We start from the raw sequence: 24,262 nt of genomic DNA on the forward strand, positions 1-24,262 counted from the left end.
ATGAGCTCCAGCATTATCATTGAAGGAGGTTTCATTTTGGAACAAACATAAAGGTCTTCTGTGACTTGTCAGGAAAGGCTCCATGAAAGCAGGTCAGTAACGCATAAGAACCAGAAGCAACAATTCCAATGAGGACAAAAACCTCCCAAGATGACTTAGCCATCTTGAAGGGTTCAATGCAACAATACAAACAACCTTCCTCAGACAGTCACCTTCTACTTTATTTGGCAATCTGAAACCTATTCCAATAAAAAAACATCTCCCCCCTGCCCCCGCCCCCCTGAGTCAGAGCTAATTCCCTACTACCTAATCATTATAATTTAAAAGAAATTAAAGACCAAGGTGTGCTTGAAATAATCAAGGTTGCTCAGAAGTAGAGGAAAGAAAATGACCCATGAAGCATGGCTACTTACTAGCTATCTACAATTCTAATGAGGCAGATTTTGGGGCAAGTACCTGTTGCCTAAGTACCTGGTAGCTGTTTTATAAAAAAGTACTTGCCATACCACCCCAAATGCCTGCTCTTGATGGCAGGGTAAGGGGCAGGAACGACAGGCTGTTGATCGTTAGGAGTGCATATGGAACTACCAAACCAAAGGTCTGCCTATGCAGCAGCGTGGGCTCTGGCACCATCGGTGCTCAGGCCCTTTCCTAGAAAGGCAGTGTTGAAGTGAGAGCCCTGGACTCAAAGCAGCAGACAGTAAAAGTGCTTCTCTTCATTGTACTGACAGAAAAACAAAAGGAAATTATTTTAGTTCACATTAATTGAATACTTACTATATGCCAGGCACTTGGGATGTAACAGTAAACAAAATGGACATGACCCCTGCATGAAGCTTAGTTTACCAGAACATAAATTATTACAAGTATGCAATAACTGTAAAAGGCAGCACAGAATGCTACAGAAGCATATAATGGGGGACTTCACTCAGGCTGAGAGATATGGGAAGTTTCCCTTTCAGCTTAGACCTGAAGGAAGGGAGAGAGATAGCCAAGTGAAAGGGGCATAGCAACTAAGATGGGCACTCGGGGCAGAGAAAAATAGCTGGTGACAAGACCTTGAGGCAAACTGGTGAGTGTGAGGAACTAAAGATGCCCAGTACTGACAAAGCACAGATAACAAGATGGGGAGATACACAAGATGAGGCTGGAGAGGTTTTAGGCCATGCTAAAGATTTTGATCTTTATTCTAAAGGAAGTAGGTTTTGCTTTCCAGCGGTGACAACTTCCCCACGACAACTTGCTTCTTGCTAAGGATCTCCTTCATCCCTTCCCAGAGAGAAGAGGAAACACAAGAAGAAGTACCTGGTGCAGAGCCCCAATTCCTACTTCAAGGGTGTGAAATGCCCAGGAGGCTATAAAATCACCACCACCTTCAACCATGCACAAACGGTACTTTTGTGTTGGCTGTCCCACTGTCCTCTGCCAGCCTACAGGAGGAAAAGCAAGGCTTCCAGAGGATGTTCCCTCAGAAGGAAGCAGCACTAAAAGCACCCAGAATCAAGATGAGTGGCAAACCATCCCAATAAGTACATTTTGGATTAAAAAAAAAAAAAAGCAGGTCTCAGGTTATGTGTATAGGGAAAGGTAGAAGTGTATAACACAAAATCATCTCTTATGTCTCTAGTATATTCAATGTCTTGAGACTAATGACCACCTATATTCTGTGATGATATCATTGGCTTAATAGTGAGCTAAATCAAAGTTGAAAGGCAGCTTGGTGTAGTAAAAAGAGCAATGGCTAAGAGGGCTCTAGTTCTGACCTCACCACTAAATATGACAAAATCTTTCTTCATGCCAGTTTCTTATTATAAAACGGAGTGTTGTGCTTCAGTTAGTCCTAGAGTTTTGTGGAGGTGCTTCAGGACCTGCTAAGGGAAGCCTGAATACGGATAACCCTGTGTTCTAAGTTTATATCTTAGGTTTCTATATAAGATTTCAGTTACAGAGAAAGTTCCACTGCCTTAAGAGAAAGTTGGAAAATGAATGCAAATTTTAATCTTAGATAACAGATAATTTATTCATTAATTTATTCTATTTAACAAACATTGAGATCTATCATATTACCTACTTGTTGCAGAGTTATTAGTATGGTTAGAAATTACTTGAAGTGTGTACTTGGTACTTGTATATCGGGTACTCATTAAATAACCATTATAATTACCATCATGAGCCAGGTACTGTGCTTTGGTACCAGGGACACAGAGCTGAAATAAACAGAGCTCCTTAGGAGTTCACAATCTAGTAGGGAAGACTACATATTAGAAAACATTTTATAGTATACTGTGGTACATACTAATGGAGGGAGCTCAGTACAGAAGAGGATGTAGTGAGATGTCTAAAGAAGCAGGCATAGGATAAGGTTTCTCAGGGGTGGATGAAGCTTGGGTGGGTTCTGAAAGAGGATACATTTGCTAGGCAGTCAAAGCAGGAAAAGAATATTTCAGATCAAGGAACTATAGTATATGCAAAGGCAAAGTGGTAATGAGAAAAAAAAAATACCAGGATAAATGGTAAAAAATTAAAGCTGGAGAGCTAGGCAGAGGCCAGAGCACAAAAAGCCTTCTCTGACTCTTAGATGTCAAGTTAAGGAGTTTGGATTTTGTCTCTTAGGTGATAAAAAACCATGGAAAGTTATTGTTTTAAGTAAACAGTCATGTGCTGCATAACAATGTTTCAGTCAACAACAGACCAGATATACAACAGTGGTTCCATAAGATTATAACCAAGCTGAAAAATTCCTATGGCCTATTGACGTCATAGCCATTGTAAGGTCATAGCACAGCTTATTACTCACATGTCTGTGGTGATGCTGGAGTAAACAAACCTACAGTGCTGTCAGCCATATAAAAGTATAGCACATACAATTATGTACAGTACATAATACTAGATAATGATAGTAAGTGACCATGTTACTGGTTTATGTGTTTACTATACCATGCTTTTTATCATTCCTTTAGTGTATACTCTTGCTGTAAAACAGTATGCCGTGTTACAAGAGCAGCTGGCTCACACATCTCATACTTATCGTGTTTCTGGATTGCATCATTTTCTCTCTTTTTTTTTCTTCTTTTTAATCCTCACTTGAGGATATTTTCCACTGATTTTTAGAGAGAGTGGAAGGGAGAGGGAAAGGCAGAGAGAAATATTGATGTGAGAGAAAGACATCCATTGGTTGCCTCCTGCAGGAGCCCCGACCAGGGCCCAGGCAGGGAGGAGCCTGCAACTGAGTTATATGCCCTTGACTGGAAAGGAACCCAGGACCCTTCTGTCTGTAGGCTGACGCTCTAGCCACTGAACAAAACTGTCTAGGGTTGTATCATTTTCTCTTGTGGTTGATTTACAAAACTTGTGTGTTGTTTTGTATAGTAACATTCTGTATAGGCTCATAGCCTAGGAGCAATACGCTATACCATATAACCTAGATGTGTAGTAGGCTGTACCATGTAGGTTTACGTAAGTGCATTCTATGATGGTCACACAACAACAAAATTGCCTAACGATGCATTTCTTAGAACAGATCCCTGTCATTAAGCAGCACATAACTATACATATACACGCTATGCTGGTTTTGTATGTTTTGATTTAGTTGAGCTGGAATTATTTATGCAAAATTCTCTTTTCTGAAAGGTTCTGAGTCAGTGATGGACCCAAGAGATATTCTGTGTGACATTTAGAGGGCAGAAGTAAAGCTGTAGCCACATTTTTAATACTATGAAGGTTGATGGATGGTGCCAAGTACTGTGTCTACTTGCACATGATGTCACTGATACACTTGCTCACCCAGTAGGCATGGAACAGTATCCAGTCCTGCAGCTCCTCTAGATCCTGACAGATATCCTCCTTCAGCTTCTCTTGAGTCCTGAGCCATCACTGCGTAGCTCTGTAGTGAAGGAAACCAGCTTTTTCCGCAGATTACCCACAGCAATGAGACTGAAGGCAATAAAAGACAGATGTGGTCCTTGTTTTGTTCCTGCTCTTGTCCACATCTAGATTTCCTTTCTGATTGTTGATCTGGCTGACTGACAGCAATCACTGTCCTTGTGTAACTTATAGTCCAGAGCAATAAAGGGTTCCAGATGTTATCTAGACATTTCTATAGAATACAGGAGGGCACAAAGGAAGAAGGGTCAATTCTCCATTCTGCCTAGTGTGAAAATGGTCAGAAAAAGTTTCACAGAGAAGTGCTATATGAGCTGAGTCTTAAAAGAAGAGCAGGTATTGAGCCAGGGAGAAAAGGGTAACTGGATGAAGAAGTGCTAGGAATGGTGAGAGCAAAAGGACATAGAGGTGTAAAAAGGAATGCGGAAGTCAGGGAACTATAAGCCACTCTCCATAACTTATGGTGGAGTGCTGAGTATGGGGTTGCATTTGGGAAATAGTGAAATATAAGGCTGGAGAGGTAAGCCTGGTTAGATGATTGAGGGCATTAGGAATTTGTAGTTTATCCTGTAAGCAATGTGTTTGTAGGTAGAGGGGGAAGAAATAGTAGAAAGAAAAGTTGAAAATTCTGGAGAGTGTTGGAAAAACTGATGGAGCAGTTCCAGGGGAGGCAGAGGAAAATGGGGTACAGACATAGTTAGGGGACTGGTCTTAAATAGGAGGACAGAAACTTCTTCCTATAAGGTTAGAAAAAAGGAATTGAGGGTGGGTCTGAGTGAAGATAAAATCATGGGTAGGAGAGAGAACCAAGATGGCGGCATAGGTTAACGCCGGAGTTTGCTGCTTTGAACAACTACTTCAAAAGTGAAACCAAAAAACGGAAGGGACATCAACCAGAACCACAGGAACGCTGGCTGAGTGGAAGTCCTACAACTAGGAGGAAAGAGAAACGCATACGGACACTCAGAGGAGGCGCAGTGCTGAAGTGAAATTCTGAGGTGCGGAGCGGGCTGGCGGCGGAGGGCGCGGTTGTTGTTTTCAATCGGGAGGGAGTCGCAGACTCTGAGCACCAGATCCGGGTGAGTCTTTAGGGACCCAGACTCAAACGGGAGAAGCGGGACTGTCTGGCTTCAGTCAGAGCGAGTACAGCTTTCTCTCCGAGCTTTGCAGCGGGTGCTGGGACTCAGAGAGGCAGAGCCCCTGGGGACAGGACTGAGAGCCGCCATAACTGCTCTCTCCGGCCCACCCTGTTGATCCTGTGTGACCCGCCCCGCCCAAGCCCTGCACAGAGGCATTTGCCGGATAGCCTCAGGCAAAGGCTAGATTAGCACCTCCCTAGAGGACAGAAGTTCTCTCACTGCTGACACAGCTGATTCTCATAGCCACTTGGCCTGGAGGTCAAACCCTCCCTGGAATTAGCTACAACAATCAAGATTTATCTATAAGACTGCGAACAAAGACCACTAGGGGGTGCACCAAGGAAGCATAACAAAATGCGGAGACAAAGAAACAGGACAAAATTGTCAGTGGAAGAAATAGAGTTCAGAACCACACTTTTAAGGTCTCTCAAGAACTGTTTAGAAGCTGCCGATAAACTTAATGAGATCTACACGAAAACTAATAAGACCCTCGATCTTATATTGGGGAACCAACTAGAAATTAAGCACACACAGACTGAAATAACGAATATTATACAGACGCCCGACAGCAGACCAGAGGAGCGCAAGAATCAAGTCAATGATTTGAAATGCGAGGAAGCAAAAAACATCCAACCGGAAAAGCAAAATGAAAAAAGAATCCAAAAATGCGAGGATAGTGTAAGGAGCCTCTGGGACAACTTCAATCGTACCAACATCAGAATTATAGGGGTGCCAGAAGATGAGAGAGAGCAAGATATTGAAAACCTATTTGAAGAAATAATGACAGAAAACTTCCCCTACCTGGTGAAAGAAATGGACTTACAGGTCCAAGAAGCGCGGAGAACCCCAAACAAAAGGAATCCAAAGAGGACCACACCAAGACACATCATCATTAAAATGCCAAGAGCAAAAGATAAAGAGAGAATCTTAAAAACAGCAAGAGAAAGAAACTCAGTTACCTACAAGGGAATACCCATACGACTGTCAGCTGATTTCTCAACAGAAACTTTGCAGGCCAGAAGGGAGTGGCAAGAAATATTCAAAGTGATGAATACCAAGAACCTACAACCAAGATTACTTTATCCAGCAAAGCTATCATTCAGAACGGAAGGTCAGATAAAGAGCTTCACAGATAAGGAAAAGCTAAAGGAGTTCATCACCACCAAACCAGGATTATATGAAATGCTGAAAGGTATCCTTTAAGAAGAGGAAGAGGAAGAAAAAGGTAAAGATACAAATTATGAACAACAAATATGCACCTATCAACAAGTGAATCTAAGAATCAAGTGAATAAATAATCTGATGAACAGAATAAACTGTTGATTATAATAGAATCAGGGACATAGAAAGGGAATGGACTGACTATTCTTGGGGGGGAAAGGGGTGTGGGAGATGTGGGAAGAGACTGGACAAAAATCGTGCACCTATGGATGAGGACAGTGGGTGGGGAGTGAGGGCGGAGGGTGGGGCGGGAACTGGGAGGAGGGGAGTTATGGGGGGAAAAAAAAAGGAACAAATGTAATAATCTGAACAATAAAGATTTAATTAAAAAAAAAATCATGGGTAGGAGAGAATGCTGGGAAAATAAGCATCTGGTAGCCAGGATTTTCTTGCAGAAGGAGGAGGCAGGGTCATTTCCTGAGATTGGAAAGTGGAATGGGTTGAGAACAGTTGCTGAGAATGTGGTCCAGGACAGGTGTAAGAATGTGGAGTGGTCTAAGGGATCAGCTAAGATTGGAAATATGAATTTACAACATTGTAAGTTGGTGCCAATTTGCAACATTGCATAATATTTCTTCTGAAGTCTTTAATAGAACAGATATAGAAGTAGACAAAGTAGATGTTAAAGTAATCCAAAGTTGAAGATTATGAGGGCAGACACGAGAAAAGGACAATGAGTGAGGATATGGAGGGAAATGCCTGAAGTAATATAGCATATATTCTAGATTGGATGAAGAAAAAAGTGAGGGATAAAAAGAGAGAGGGGGTAGGGAGGCAAGCAGGAAGGGCTGGTAAGGGAATGAAAGATATAATGGGACTGAAATGAAGGAAACAGGATTCTAGGTAAACATGGCAGATTAAATATAGGCATAAAGCCCTATTCCTTTTGAAAGCTCATTAAAGTGACAGTAAAGGTGTTACTATTTTAAAAAAGGCATAGCCCCCAAGAACAAAGATTAGGAAAAGAGAGGATAGAAACAATATTTGAAATCTGGCAAGCAGAAGGATGGTGGTAACAGATTTAGCAAATCCAAGAAAGCTGAAATCTAAACCAGCTCTAAAGAAAGCAGAGTAGCAACCGGATTTGTACTGCAGAAGCCCTGAAGTGATCAGGAATTGGCTTAAGGAAAGGCTTAAGGATGCTGACATGGGTTCTTTTACAAATAACCTATCTATATGACTTTATAGACGTGAGAGTTAAAAGTATAGAAAAATAAGAATAAAAGTCTCACTGTGTGTGCTGGACAAAATACCTTGGGAAAAGTTCTTGATCCTGACTTCTCTAAGTCCCTCTGCACTCCTCCCCGACAAAACTGCAAAATTAGAGAAGTACTTAAGGAATTTATGGCTGGTTTGCAGCAATGGGGATACTAATGTTAAGTAAATAGCATTTCAAGACTTTCCATTGGGAAAATAATCAAGAATATAAACCCATTTCTCATCATCTCATCATCCCAGAAATACAAATTTGGCCATGATTTTCGAGATTTGATTCAAGTCCTTGTCTTCCCAGATATAAATGTCTAAACTTTCCAAGACGAATGTGTGAACATTTTATTCCATTTTAAATATATCCTTTAGAAGCTTGTTTTAATTTTTCATTACTCTTCCAGTAAAAAACAAACAAACCCCTTGACTAGTATTCAAAAGAAAACAACACAACACTAGAGAAAAGCTACATGATTTTCTTATTAAATATTTGGCACAAATACCTTTAACTTATGAAATATTAAAAACACATGTCTTTCCGAAATAAAACAGGAAATTTAGAACTGGGGGGACCGTCTTTAAAGAACTAAGTCAATTTTAGTTGGAAAAACTGAGGCTTAGAGAAGCAAAGTGATTTGCTCGAGATCATATAGCTGGTTTGTCTCAAGACTAAATTCCAAATTCTCTAGACTCGAATTTCCAATCCCATGCTCCTTCTACCAGCAACATTCTTTTCCACTACATATAATGCCTCTCCAAGTCAGTAATACTTCAAGTCAACATTTGGAAAAGGTTTTCTGCTTTTTAAAAAATACACTGAGGTAGTAAGAATCTGGACCCACTGGAGTCAAGTACTACCTGATGACTAGACAGCTTGCTGGGGAGACTGCTCTGTACCCTGACTATAGGCTTAGCAGGATTCCTACTCCAACAAGCATCATACACTATCTCACTTTCTAGGACCAAATATGCCTGAACCCCAACAAAACAGGACATTTCCTGGCAATCAAGCAAACACTTCACCCTCTCTCAGACAGGGAGAAAACAAATGTTGTCCTTTTCTCCTACAATCACTACAAAAGTAAGAAAACTTTAAAACAAGAGGTTTCTGGTGACCCCAGATATATATACACACAAAGGCCTTTTTCAAGATTTAGTGTTTGACTAATAGGAACTAGTCCTCACTTTTGGAAATTCAGTTTAAAAAAAGGATAGGAAGTATTGGATTCTCATATTCAAACATGTTTTAAAAATAAAATCTGAATCTAATTAGCTTTTACCCACCATCCCACTGAGGCCAGGAGGAGCACAATGCCCCAGAGGGTCATATGAATATGGGGAAGAAGATTTTATTGCTCATTTATCCAGCCAGCTGCCCTATTGCAACTATACTCCAAAAATCCCGAATCACTGGGGTGTAGATTACAAGTTAGAAGAATGGAGGGAAAAATCTGCCAACAACAAAAACTACAATCTAGTCTTAGGAAACCAGCAGAAGATCTGGGCTTTAAAAAAAAACAACAAAACATATTTTTTTATTGACTTCAGAGAGGAATGGAGGAGAGAGAGATAGAAACATCAATGATGAGAGAGAATCATTGATTAGCTGCCTCCTACATGCCCCATACTGGGGATTGAGCTCGCAACCTAGGCATGTGCCCTGTCTGGGAATTGAACCATGATCTCTTGGTTCATAGGTCGATGCTCAACCACTGAGCCACACCAGCTGGACTCTCTTTTGTTCTTTTAAAGATAGCATACAGCTTTTGGGTTCATGAATGAAATATTCTCTCATCTCTCAATGAGAGCAAGGTTTTTGGTGTGTTTTGCTCACATTGTATTCCTAGCTCCTAAAGTAGTGAAATTCAGATGGCTCAAGTATTAATAAACGCATCTTTCTGAATAATGTTACCTTTTTTGACATTTTCTTCTCTTCATGTTTCCCTTTAAGGTGATTTTTCTCTCTCTGCTAATTTATTGTTTTTTTCCTGTTTAGATTTGGTAATTCTTGTGTGTGTGTGTGTGCATGCGCATGCACTATCTGATTGGGAGCACTGAACATGTGGTAGGCTTTTTCAACTTTGAAATTTAATGTAGGATTACCTAAGAGGTGGGTTATCTGTTGGGAATTCCCCGATGTTTGTATCTTAAGGTCTTTCCTCTTAGACTGTCTGATACCAGAGAAGAATTCTCTTCTGTCCTTGCTTGACTGGTGCAAGCCTGATTGCTAGTATTTAGGAACCAAGTGGGAGAAGAACACTGAGAACCTTACAACATAGATTCCCCATTTTTGTGTGTGATATCTCCAACCTCATCTATGTTTGGTGTTCCAATCATATTTATTAGCTCTTGTCTATTTTTTTAAATAAAGAATATTTTTTGATTTTTATAAACCGGTGACCTCTTGGTTCATGGGTCAATGTTCAACCACTGAGCCACACTGGGGTGATTCTCTGTAATTATTAATCATTTTCTTTTTCATCTAAATCACTGAATATCTCAAACCTTTCCTTTATGTCAATAACTTGATTTTCATTGGTGTCTACTATTCTGCTATTTGTTATTTTAAAATTTATTAGTTAACTCTGAAATTAAGTTACTTGGTCCTCTATTTTCTTAGTTCTTTATACTTTTTTACCTCATTTTGCTGTTTTATCATCTCATCACTGAAATTTTATTTATAAAATCTACATTTAAAAAAAAAATAAAATCTACATTTTAATGAGTTGTTTTATAGTTGTAGAGTTGTAAAGAAATTCTTTCTATTCACTGAGTTATTATTTTTCAGGGTAGGCTCTTTGTCTTTTGCAGGGCATTTTTCTTGCTTTCATTTTGTTTGGTGTATATTTGCACAGCTGGCATGCTAATTCTTTTGGGTCTTGTTCATTCTTTTATTAATTTTGATACAATATAGATGAATTCTTGCCCTGGCTGGCACGCTCAATGGTTAGAGTGTCAGCCCATATACTGAAGGATTGTGGGTTTGATTCCCAGTCAAGGGGACGTACCTGAATTTCAGGTTCGAACCCCAGCACCAGTCGGGGCATGTGCAGGAGGCAGTCAATCGAGCTATCTCTCTTGCATTGATGCTTATCTCTCTCTTCTCCCCACCACCTCCCTGCCTTCCACTCTTTGAGGGGGGAAAATCCTCTGGTGAGGATTAATGAAAAAAAATTTTTTAAATGTTGTATAGACATACAATGGAATATTATGCAGCCTTAAAAAGGAAGGAGCCTGGCCAGCATGGCTCAGTGGTTGAGCATCGACCCATGAACCAGGAGGTAATGGTTCGACTCCTGGTCAGGGCACATGCCTGGGTTGTGGGTGTGATCCCCAGTGGCAAGTGTGCAGGAGGCAGCCAATGATTCTCTCTCATCACTGACGTTTCTGTCTCTCTCCCTCTCCTTTCCTCTCAGAAATTAATATCAATATATATTTTTTAAAAAGGAAGGAAATTCTGATACATGCTACACATGGATGAACCTTGAGAACATTACACAAAATGAAGTAAGCCAGTCACAAAAAGACAAATACTTTATGATTCACTAATATGAAGTATCGCAAGGAGTCAAATTCATAGAAACAGAAATTTGAATGGTAGTTTACCAGGGGCTGGGGAGAAGAGATGGAGAGTTATTGTTTAATAGATATAGAACTTCATACTTGCAAGATAAAAAAGTTCTGGAGATTTGTTTCACAACAATGTGAATATACTAAGATTAGTGAAATGTACACTTAAAAAACGGTTAAGATAGTAACTTGTACAAAAAAGGAAACTCTATAACATTGTCAGAAAAACAGTCCTGTTCCCTGTTCTCCCCACAGCTGCTTTGCCCACTCCTATGCAGGATCTGACTCTACCTTGGCAAGAAAAGACACAGAGAAAAGCTAAGCTTGTGTGGTGAAAGAAAGTCTTCATACTGTCTCAGGAGAAAACATTCACATTCTTCTGTTAATTTCACACAGTATAATCTAGTTTTCATAACTCTTTCCCATCCACTGGGTGGTTTTATTTTGTTTTAAGACATGAAGAATTGCCAATAAGAAACACCCTAGGGCTTACTTCTGCAGGATGGATCCCTTAATGACCAGCTCCTCATCCAAGTCCGCTTCATTAGCCATGAAGAGCAGCCTCTTTCCTGTGCTGTCCACTCCAATGAAGTCACGCTGCTCCACTGAATCATACAAAAGAAGGAATATCAAACAAAGACATTTGCTTTGCCTGTATGACTAAGTCAGGGAAGAGGGTACCTGCTCACATTTCTCTTGGAACCAAATACAGAACTGAGTGTTATGTAGCACATACTCATTACAATGTTTAAAATTTTTTTATTGCTCTAAAGGATATTATTAGGTTAACTGCGAATTCTGAATAAGTTCTATAGGTTAAAGTATTGTGTCAATGTAATTTTCTATTTTTAGAGATCTGTCCTTTATGGAGGTAGGTGGAGGACACGCTTTTGTGTATTTAAAGGCAAAGGGAATGATGCCTACAATTTATTCTCACATAGCTCAGAAAAAAATAATTATATATACATTATATATGCATATGATATATATTGAATATATGTTATGAAAGAGAGAATGATAAAGCAAATATTAAACTTTGGGTGCAAGATATATAAGTTCTTGCCCTAGCCGGTTTGGCTCAGTGGATAGAGCATCAGCCTGCGGACTGAAAGGTCCCCTGTTTGATTCCCTGGTTCAAGGGCACATGCCTGGGTTGTAGGCTCGATCCCCAGTGTGGGGCGTGCAGGAGGCAGTCGGTCAATGATTCTCTCTCATCATTGATGTTCCTATCTCTCTCTCACCCTCTCCCTTCCTCCCTGAAATCAATAAAAATATATTTTAAAAAAGATATATAAGTTCTTTATACTATTCTTGTAACTATTTTGTAAATTTGAAATTATTAAAAAAATAAAAAGTGAAAGTGGTGGTGGATATGTTAATTAGTTTGATTGTGATAATCACTTCACAGTACATATACCAAAATATCACCTTGTAAACCTTAAATATATATAATTTTTATTTATAAAAAATAGATAAAAAGTTTTTTAAAAAGAGGGGCAGTCACGATACTGCTTAACCACCTAAGTGGATTAACCACAAGCCCACTGCCTGGCACAAAAAGAAAACACAAGAAATCCTTTCTTTGAAATAATCAGCTAGGTCTGCTCACTGTGAAAATGGGAATAACATTACTTAAGGACATCCACATTCAACCAACATTAACTATATGTCTACTATGCACTAGATTTTATGCTGTGTATGGGAGCATTCAAATAAAATAAGGTACATATTTATTAAATGTACAGAGTTATCTGGTAGATGGTGATTTTACAGGCTGCCCTATTATTGCTGTTTTCTGTGTTACATTTCTTCACCCCAACCACATTATAAGCTCTTCAAGTGCAGGCTTAGGATTCCTTTAAATATAAACCCAGTACAGTGTTTGACACTTAACAAAATCTGCTAAGATCTGGATAGTATCTATCTAAGCTTGCAAAAGCATTTTCAAATAGAGGCAGCATAACATATAGTTAAGGGAGCCTTTGAAGCCACACCACTTGAGTATAAATACCACTTACTATTTGTATGTCTTTGAGCAAGATACTAAACCTCTCTGTTTCTCAGTTTCAGTTGTAAAATGAGGGTAATAAGAACTAAATAAGTTAATACATGCTTTCATTTGATCCTCACAAAAATCACATAAAGCAATGATTTAACACCAAGGAGAAAGTGAAAGTTGAACTCGAGGAAATATTTTTATCTCTAAAGATGAATTTATCTGCCTCCTATTGACAGGCAATGACTGCCATATGATTAAACATGCTTCCCTGTCAGCTTAAGCTGTCTCTATACCAAGAACCAAATGCATTACTCAAGTGTATAATGTGTTTAGCTCAGTGGCTAAAGCATTCATTTCTTCAGATGGTGTCCAGTCATCTTATCATATGTAGTGTCTGAATCTGAATAGGGAGAAGCTACCATTAAAAGTTATGTTATTTTTTTCAATATCTAAGATTAGTGAACTCCAAAGAAGAAAGGGTAAATAATGCCAATTTGAAGGCAAGCTTTTTTAAAAAAAAGTATATTTTATTGATTTTTCACAGAGAAGAAGGGAGAAGGATAGAGTTAGAAACATCGATGAGAGAAACATTGATCAGCTGCCTCCTACACACCTCCTACTGGGGATGTGTCCACAACCAAGGTACCTGCCCTTGACCGGAATCGAACCTGGGACCCTTCAGTCCACAGGCCGGCGCTCTATCCACTGAGCCAAACCGGTTAGGGCTGAAGGCAAGTTTTACAGAGACTTTCAACCAAACCTAAAAACTGCAGAGAATTTCAAATGCCATACAGCAGCTTTGACATATATCACTTCATTCATTCATCCATTACATGGAAACCTGAGAACATAACCAAGTCTGCAAAGGTCTGATCATGAACCAATATTTTAAAAAGAAACACAGAGATATTATTTTTGGATATAATTTGGAGTGCTTAGCCTATCCAAGTCCTTAGGCCCACAAAACCCCAAATGTCCCGGGAGCAGTAATTTCCAAGTCCACTTTTCAGTTTTGGTGCACTTCAGTCACATTCCCCTCACTCTCAGGCCCCACCTTTTGTATTTGCTTCTTTGTAGCTACCATAGTAACTGGGAGCTCAGAATGATATAAATTAGGGAAACTTGGAAAAGTTTCTGTTCTGTGTTAACAAAGTGAATTCCACTTTGACAGCAGAGCAGGTAACATTAGAATGTTCATCCTAAGGAGAAAGACCACACAAATAGCGTTAAGAAAGCAGTTAAAACTATGAAGTTCCATTTTAAAAATCTGTCATATTCAACTATTCATATTTTAGTCATTTTTTTGCTTCTTTGAACCCTCCTGTTTCCTCCATAGTCATTTACTTATCCATTTGTTTATTCAGCTAATAAATATATTTGTGTACCTCTTCTGTGACAGGCATTATGTTTACTATGTAGAGAGAGGCCCAAGTGACTTTAAAAAATATACATAAATGACGACAGCCTCTAGCTAACAGCTAGCTAGAAATTGAGATTCTCAGTTCAACAGTCCTCAGGGAACTGAAATTCTGCCAACAAACAAATATGCTTAGAAGAAATCCTTTCCTAGTTGAGCCTTCAGATGAATCCTCAGTCCTGGATGACACTCTGATTTCAGCTTATGAAACACTTTTGGATAACTATATCTCTCTTTAAATTATGGGCATATAAAATCTTGATAAAAGTGAAAACTAAATTTTAAAAAAAGAAAGCCCAAGCTATGGAGTAGGAAGGCATGGGTTCAAGTTCTGATTCTACCACCTATCTCTGATGTAATCTTGAGCAGCTATTCACAAAATGCTATTAGGCTATGAATAGATATAAAAACTTGGTCAATAACATACTATCTAGCTCCAGTCACTGGATTTCAGCTTGAGAGCAAATCTTGATTATCTCTGTTTCCCATATAGGGCTCATAGTTTAGCGTAGATTATACATATACAGTATGTCCTAAATGCAATGACTTAAATCAAAATGTAAAGCATTTGTAGGACAGGGATCTGATTTCATACCCATTACCCTGTCTGCACAAAAGTAAACTGCTCACCTCTTTCTTTTCAAACATCATGTTTTAAAATATATTTTCCTATAACTGAGACATTGCTCCCTGTATTTTGCACATGCTCCTATTATTGTACTTATCACATTGTGATGATGAATTCTAGGCACATTTGAACATAATTCTATATACTTGCTTCCTCCATCACAGAACTTCAGTTTTGAATAATGCAGGGATTTCAAATCACTTCTGTTGGATATGATTAGAAAAAAAAGGGCAGAGGAGTGGGAATTGAGAAGAGGAAATAGATCAAGCAGAAGCCCAAGCAGAGTAGAAGTTTTCCTTTGAAGTACAGCTTTAAGAAAAATGAAGGAAGCTGAAGCAAAAGAAACATAGGCTCAAAACTGCCTACCAATAATTGTTAGTGGAGAGGCAACTAAGTTGATTGAGAGGTGACAGCTTTCACTCGTGTGATTCTGAGGCACACTAATATATACTGGTTCTAGTCTGGATCAAGACTATATAACTCTGAGAATTAGAGAGGAATACGAGAAATACTACTACAGTAAACTGGGTTAAACAAATTTTTTCCATTTCAAATATCCCAAGAGACACAGTGGAACTTCAGAGATAACAGTCAATAATTTGTGTCATAAAATCATAACAGCATAAAACATTTGCACAGAGGAATATACCAAAAAGACAAACCCCTTAATAAACATGTTATCTGTAATACCACAAAACAAATATACCATGTTCTTATTGAAACTGAGGGAAAAAGGAAATTTTTTTAGCTTCTAGCAAGCAAGGAATGGTAAATGGGAATTAATGATATTTATGCATTATTACAAGTTTAAAATATGTATGTTTTTATATCACTGATATTCTCTTTATGTAATGTTTACTGTTTGATTTTTGTGACTGCAAAAATTACATGTATGAGGCTTTCATTAGTTCTCTCAAGATCACAGTTTCTATCCAATTTTCCCCTTCAGAATTCAGGTTTCTCAAAATGCCCTATGATTAGGGAGGGTATAACACACACTTGTCTGTCTATCCTTTAGATAGGGATATTATGAGGGTTTTTTGCCCATTTATATGGCCCTTGTACCTAGTTCTGTGCTTGGTGTAACACATACCCAATAACAGTTACACTAATCTGTTGACCCATTTGCTCAATAAGTAATACTAAGCAAATGGTAGAACAATGGCTAAATACTGACAAGTGGCAGATTTTATACTTCTGTAATGGTATCCAATGCTGCAAAAATCAGTAAATAGGATTTTCCAGAGTTTATATACCCCATTTCCCTGCACAGCTTAGCTGGGTTTCTGGGTCTCTCTTACACCACTCAATCATCTAATTTCTTTTCTGAGAAGATGATACCTAAAAAAAGCTTCAGAAAGCAGAGCCCATTTGAAACACCAGAAAAAGTTACATGTGGTTCTTCCAAGGAGGCTTGTCTAGATGTTTAGGCTGCCACAATTAATTTCCCTATAGACTTAGAAGCTATAATGCAAACAAAAGCATTTTGATATTTGTGGTCTATAAAGGGTTACCATTTTACCTAAAATATCTAAAAATTCCCTTTAAAAATAATGTAGAATGCTCGCAAAGTTATTAAATGTGATTTTGTTAGGCTACAGGACCAAATTACTTCCCATAGGAGTATTTCTAAAATACATGTGGAAGTGATAATGATGATAAGAATAGCAATTACAATGTATTAAGCAACTACTATGTTTCAAGGAATAAACAGAATGCTTTACAAATACCTTATTTCTCACACAAAAAAATCCTGAAAGGATTCAGTTACACTTTACAGCTAAATAAAATGAAGCTCAGGATGGTTAGAAAATCTGCCCAATATCATACAGTTTTGGGGCATTAAAACCTACACAGTCTGAACAGAGCCTCTGCTCTTAACAGCCATGCTACAGCAGTAGGTGTTTATTTTAAAATTGAAAACATTTCCAACGTAAGTTAATAGACAATGTAGTATCAGTCTAAAAAATCATGATAGCCCTAGCTGGTTTGGTTCAGTGGACAGAGCGTCAGCCTGCGTACTGAAGGGTCCCAGGTTCAATTCCAGTCAAGGGCCTGTACCTCGGTTGCAGGCTTGATCTCTGGCCCTGATAGGGGCTCATGTGGGAGGCAACCAATCCATGTGTTTTTCTCATATAGAGTTTATCTGTCTGTCTCTCCCTCTCCCTTCTACTCTCTCTAAAAACCAATGGCAAAATATCCTCTGGTGAGGATTAACAACAACAAAAAACCCCATTATAAATTATCGCTCTTATAATATTCATGTGAATTATAAGTATTATAATTTATGCGAACCTGCAACCTGGGTATGAGCTCTGAAGGGAATCGAACTCACAACCTTTTTGGTGTATGGGACAACGCTCCAACCAACTGAGCCACTGGGCCAGTGCTGTTTTGTTCATTTTATTCCCAGGCTCTGGCCCAGATATGGCCTATGGATTCATGCAAATTATACTCATGAATCCAACTACGGCTCAGACTCATAGTTTTAGGATTTAAACTGCTCGGGCTTGAATCTTTCTCTTACCTAGGAGGCAATAAGAGCTGCCTTTATAGGCAGATCCCTAAACCATTCAACACTGTAATATCTACTGACTGTTCACCATGGGCCATATCTGGGTCAGAGTCTGGGGATAAAATGAACAAAACAGCCCTGGCCCAGTGGCTCAGTTGGTTGGAGCATTGTCCCATACACCAAAAAGGTTGTGGGTTCGATTCCCTTCAGGACACATACCCAGGTTATGGATTTGATCCCTGGTCGGGGGGATGGGGGGCGTATGGGAGGCAACTGATAGATGTTTTTCTCTTACATCAATGTTTCTTTCTCTCTTTCTCCCTTCCTCTCTCTAAAAATCAATAAAAACATATCCCTAGGTGAGAATTAAGGGGAAAAAAAAGAAATAAAAATGAACAAAACAGGTATAATCCCTGCTCTCATGGAGCTTACAGTCTAGTAGAGGAGAGCGTAAATAAGAGGGCAGAGCTACCATATGTAGGTAAACAAGGGGATGTAATTTCACATTAGAGAGTCAAGGAAGGCCTTGCTCAGAAAATAATTTGAAGGCTAAGTTGGATTTAGAGTGCATGTGTAGTGGGAGAAGAGAACAACATGTGTAGCAGCCTGCAGCAGGAAAAATAGTCCAAAAAATCCAAACATGAACTGTCTTCCTCAGTATCTACATCTCCTATAAATCTTCCAAGAAAGGGGCAAGGGGGAAAAAGATGGCTCTGGAAACATCTAACCATAGCCATTCTCATATAAGTCAGTAAATGATGATTTGGGAAACTTGGACCTAGGGGATCTAGACTATTAAACAAAATATGGGAAAGAGGGGACTAGCTGTTCTGTCACACAACAGCTGCCAAGAAGCAGACCAAATATATAGTCTGAGAAATTTAGAATTCTTTTAAAAAATGCTTATCACTAAAATGCATAGCAATTAAAAACTCAGGTATTTAGGTGAACCTTTCATCTCAACTATAACAAAATATAAAAAATGAGAAGTTCAAAGTTTCATGTTAAGAATGACAAAATCTTTCTAAAACATAAATCTAATTGTGAGATTCTTTTGTTTAAAATTCCTCAGTAGCTCCTCACTGTTAGGGATAAAGTTCAAACTCTTTAGTATGATCACTGTTTCCGCTTCACTCCCATTTCCTGCTTCCCTGTCTCCATGTTCACACTCCAGTTAAAGAGCAAGTTACCAATATACATCATACTTTTCAAAGAGGATAGAAGAGCCAGCTTAAAGGAGCTTCCAATGGCCAGATTGTGACAATTTAAGCATCAAAACACTTTCAAATGGATGGGCAGATAGATAGTTACAGTTCATTTAAAATAAAATTGTAGCCAAAACCGGTTTGGCTCAGTGGACAGAGCGTCAGCCTGCGGACTGAAAGGTCCTGGGTTCGATTCCGGTCAAGGGCATGTACCTGGGTTGCTGGCACATCCCCAGTGGGAGATGTGCAGGAGGTGGCTGATCGATGTCTCTCTCATCGATGTTTCTAACTCTCTATCTCTCTCCCTTCCTCTCTGTAAAAAAATCAATAAAATATATTTAAAAATAAATAAATAAATTAAATAAAATTGTAAAAAGCTATTTATTTATTTATTTAGAAATATTCTAAAACTTTATGAAATATTGCATCCAGTGAACTACAGAAAGATTACAAGATGGTCAGTGATAAATATGTTTGTATTTAAGGCACTTTTGTTTCACTGATGTTGGCATAGTGTACTTTTGACAACACATTTCAGTTGCAGTTCTCTTTAAACTAACTTCTATGCAAAATAATGTGTGTATACACACACACACACACACACACACACACACACACACACACACGAGGCCCAGTGCATGAAACTGTGCATGGGTGGAGTCCCTCGGCCTGACTGGCGACTGGGGCCGTCTCACCCAGTCCCAATCGGGGCCAATTGGGGCCAGCAAGCTGGGGGGTTGGGGGGGGGGGAGAAAGGGAGGGACCATGGGAGGTTGGCCAGCTGTGGGAGGTTGGCTGTGGGAGCACACTGATCACCAGGGGGCAGCTCCTGCGTTGAGTGTCTGCCCCCTGGTGGTCAGTAAACATCACAGCAACCGGTTGACCGGTCGCTTAGGCTTTTATATATACAGACTAGAGGCCCGGTACACAAAAATTTGTGCACTGGGGGGGGGCGTCCCTCAGCCTGGCCTGCGCCCATTCACAGTCCAGGACCCCTTGGGGGATGTTCACCTGTCGACTTAGGGCAACTCCCAGGGGGATCAGGCCTAAGCTTGCAGTCAGACATCCTTCTGGCAGCCAGGGAAGCCTCGAGGGATGTCCAACTATAGGCTTAGGCCCCCAAGGGATTGGGTCTAAACCATTAGTTGGACATTCTTAGTGCTGCCACGGAGGTGGGAGAGGCTCCTGCCACCACCACTGCGCTGGCCAGCCATGAGCCAGCTTCTGGCTGAGTGGCACTGCCCATATGGAAGTGTACTGACCACGAGGGGGCAGCTCCTGCATCGAGCATCTGCCCCCTGGTGGCCAGTGCGCATCATAGCAACCGGTCATTCTGCCGTTCAGTCAATGTGCATATTAGCCTTTTATTATTATTATTATATAGGATGTCCCTATTTCCCCCCTCTACCCAGCTCTTGCCCCCCACTTCTCTCTGGTCATCACCATACTGTTGTCTGTGCCCATGGGTTGTGCATATATTTTCTTTGGCTAATCCCTTCTTTAAATTCACTTCTTTAAATTTTTATTTTCAGATAAGTGCTTAAAACTGCACTATTATATATTTTCTATTATATCATTTAGAATTAAGATATTTAATTGAACCCTTGTAAATTTTAGCACAATTTAATAAATTATGCTAGAAGCAATTAGGAGATTTTTCATGTAATGCATACACATTTCAATTAATATTTTATTAATTTTTAATTTTTTAATATTTTAATTTGAAATAATCTCATACATGTAAAAAGAACTATAAAATAATACAGCATATTATATGTACCCTTCACCCAATTTCTTAGGTGTTAATAATTTAAAAATAACCATTATACAACTAACAAAATTTGGAATATATTTTTCTTATAAACTCTTTACTGTTACTTAATCCATTTACTTTGTTTTGTTAATCTTCACCCAAGGATATTTTTCCATTGAATTTTAGAGAAAGTGAAGGGAAAGGGAGAGACACATTGATTGGTTGCCTCCTGCACATGCTTTGATAGGGATTGGGGATCAAGCCAGCAACTGCGGTACATGCCATTGACTGGAATTGAACCTGGTACCCTTCAGTCCACAGGCTAATGCTCTATCCACTGAGCAAAACAGGCTGCAGCTTAATTCATTTATTTTTAATCTATATGTGTGTATATTTAAAGTGGGTTTTGTTTTTGATTCACCCTCATAATCTGTCTTTTAATTGGTGCATTTATGCCGCTGACTTTCAGAGTGCTTACTGATAGAGTTACTACCATATCAGGCGGCTGCTGGGGCTTCTGGAGTGGGTGCGCCTTGCCGCCCAGGGACCTGCCTATCTGGGGTCCCGGGGCGGCAAGGCACAGCTGGCTGCTGGGGCTTCTGGGGCAGACGTGCCTTCCTGGGCGGCTGGCCTGCCCTGGATGTCCCGCCCTGCCTGAGGTATGCAAATTGGCCACCATCTTTGTTGGCAGTTAATTTGCATATCACACTGATTAGCCAATGTGAGGCGTAGTGAAGGTACGGTCAATTACCATGTTTGTCTATTATTAGGTAGGATATATACATATATATATTCAAGATGTCAACTGAGTATAGTAATACTTAAGAGATAAAAGCTAACATGAAATCTAAAATGTTCTAATACCAAGAAGAGTAATATAACAGGGCATTTGATTTTTTAAATTATTATAAATAGAGAAGTCTATAAAATATACATCAGTTTACAAAGTCTGGATATACAGTGTTTCTATCTGAATAAGTAGAAAAGACTAAATAGAGGGAATTATGAGTAAGCAAACCAGACCTTGCGAAAGTAGAAAATATAACAAGAACAAAAGGAATGATTGACATAAGGATTATACATAATAATAAGGTACAAAGAGGATCCAACCATTAATCTGCACCAGTGATCACCTGAACTCAAAAAGCAGCTAGAAAGAAGTTTCAATGCTATAATGCAAAATTATAACTTAACCAAATGCCCTAAAGAAAAGAGCTAAAAATACAGACTAGATTACTCAAATCCTAGAAATGAAAGCTCTAGGTGGCTCTATTAATAGCAGGATGCTAATAAGCCATACATAGCTTCTAGTAATTGTAAGAGACTACATCAATATATAATAATGCCAGGATAATGGGTTACATAATGCTGGATAAGCAAAATCTAAAGTGCTCATCATTTCTAGTAAAAGCTCCAGGGTAAAAACACATCATTCCAGAAACAACTAAAACTTATATAAAAAGTGTGATCTTACAAAGCTTTTGGTAATAAGTTCAGTTATTAAAAGTAGCCCCATCATGCCGAAACCGGTTTGGCTCAGAGGATAGAGCGTTGGCCTGCGGACTGAAAGGTCCCAGGTTCGATTCCGGTCAAGGGCATGTACCTTGGTTGCGGGCACATCCCCAGTGGGAAGTGTGCAGGAGGCGGCTGGTTGATGTTTCTCTCTCATCGATGTTTCTAACTCTCTATCTCTCTCCTCTCCTCTCTGTAAAAAAAACCTCAATAAAATATATTAAAAAAAAAAAAAAAAAAAGTAGCCCCATCACAGAATCAGTGGTTCAGGTTTGAAATATTCTGGGAAAAGCAATCAGGAACTATGCCTTAACCAAAATCAGTAATTAGTTAATAACCCAAATTCTAAAACCTTGAATTGACTGGAGTACTTTTCCTTTTCTTTTTGGTCTATTAAGATTACTATAACTTTCTAAAGATTAAAAAAAATAACCTACTACTAAAATCATAGGAAAATATAAAAATACATATCTTGTAATCTTAAGAAGACAAAGCATGGTTAATGACTATCTTGTTTATTTAGGGTGATTGGACCATTCAAAAGAATCAACCATACTACATTTGTAATAGTAATTCTAACTGCTTAAATGTATCTAATTAAATTTGCAATCAGAGAAAACCAAGATGGCGGCATAGGTAAACACCGGAGTTAGCTGCCTCGAACAACCACTTCACAAATACAACTAAAAGACGGAACGGACATCGCCCAGAACCACAGGAAGACTGGCTGAGGGGAAATTCTTCAACTAGAAGGAAAGAGAACAGCATACGAGACTCAGAGGAGGCGCAGTGTGGAAAATACAAAGGTGCAGAGGTACGCGCAGAGCGGGCTGGTAGCTGAGGGCGCGGTTGTCGTTTTCAATTGGGAGGGAGTCTCAGATTCTGAGCTCCAGTTCTGGGCGAGTCTCTAGGGATCCAGACTCAAACGGGAGAAGCAGGACTGTCTGGCATCGGTCGGAATGCGAGGGCAGCTTTCTCTCCGAGGTTTGCAGCGGTTGCTGGGACTCTGAGAGGCAGAGCCTCTGGGGACGGGACTGAGAGCAGCCATAACTGTTCCCTCCACCCGCTCTGTTGATCCCGTGCGACCCACCCCGCCCAAGCCCTGCACAGAGCCATTTGCCAGATAGCCTCAGGCAAAGGCTAGATTAGCACCTCTCTAGAGGACAGAAGTTTTTCCACTGCAGACACAGCTGATTCTCACAGCCAGTTGGCCTGGAGGTCAAATCCCCCTAGTATTAACTACAACAATCAAGGCTTAACTACAACAAGACTGGGCACAAAGACCACTAAGGGGTGCATCAAGAAAGCATAAAAAATGCGGAGACAAAGAAACAGGACAAAACTGTCAATGGAGGATATTGAGTTCAGAACCACACTTTTAAGGTCTCTCAAGAACTGTCTAGAAGCCGCCGATAAAGTTATTGAGATCCTCAAGAAATCTAATGAGCCCCTCGATGTTGTGATAAAGAACCAACTAGAAATTAAGCATACACGGACTGAAATAAGGAATATTATACAGACTCCCAACAGCAGACCAGAGGAGCGCAAGAATCAAGGCAAAGATTTGAAATGCGAAGAAGCAAAAAACACCCAACCGGAAAAGCAAAATAAAAAGAATCCGAAAATACGAAGATAGTGTAAGGAGCCTCTGGGACAGCTTCAAGCATACCAACATCAGAATTATAGGGGTGCCAGAAGATGAGAGAGACCAAGATATTGAAAACCTATTTGAAGAAATAATGACAGAAAACTTCCCCTACCTGGTGAAAGAAATAGATTTACAAGTCCAGGAAGCGCAGAGAACCCCAAACAAAAGGAATCCAAAGAGGACCACACCAAGACACATCATAATTAAAATGCCAAGAGCAAAAGACAAAGAGAGAATCTTAAAAGCAGCAAGAGAAAGAAACTCAGTTACCTACAAGGGAATACCCATACGACTGTCAGCTGATTTCTCAACAGAAACTTTGCAGGCCAGAAGGGAGTGGCAAGAAATATTCAAAGTGATGAATGCCAAGAACTACAACCAAGATTACTTTATCCAGCAAAGCTATCATTCAGAACGGAAGGTCAGATAAAGAGCTTCACAGATAAGGAAAAGCTAAAGGAGTTCATCACCACCAAAACAGTATTATATGAAATGCTGAAAGGTATCCTTTAAGAAGAGGAAGAAGAAGAAAAAGGTAAAGATACAAATTATGAACAACAAATA

At 39.5% G+C, this 24,262-nt stretch overlaps 1 protein-coding gene across 3 annotated transcripts in view; it reads right to left on the bottom strand.

Annotated features, from left to right (window-relative positions):
- The window catches only part of EIF2B3 (eukaryotic translation initiation factor 2B subunit gamma), a 107,903-nt gene that overhangs the window by 42,426 nt on the left and 41,215 nt on the right, over positions 1-24,262 (bottom strand). For all 3 annotated transcript variants that reach the window (XM_059689959.1, XM_059689960.1, XM_059689961.1), the window contains exon 5: positions 11,515-11,626. In XM_059689959.1, coding sequence (XP_059545942.1) covers positions 11,515-11,626 — 112 coding nt within the window. The remainder of the gene's footprint in view (positions 1-11,514; positions 11,627-24,262) is intronic.

The sequence above is a fragment of the Myotis daubentonii genome, chromosome 3, assembly GCF_963259705.1.
Source record: "Myotis daubentonii chromosome 3, mMyoDau2.1, whole genome shotgun sequence".
NCBI classification, from domain to species: Eukaryota; Metazoa; Chordata; class Mammalia; order Chiroptera; family Vespertilionidae; genus Myotis; species Myotis daubentonii.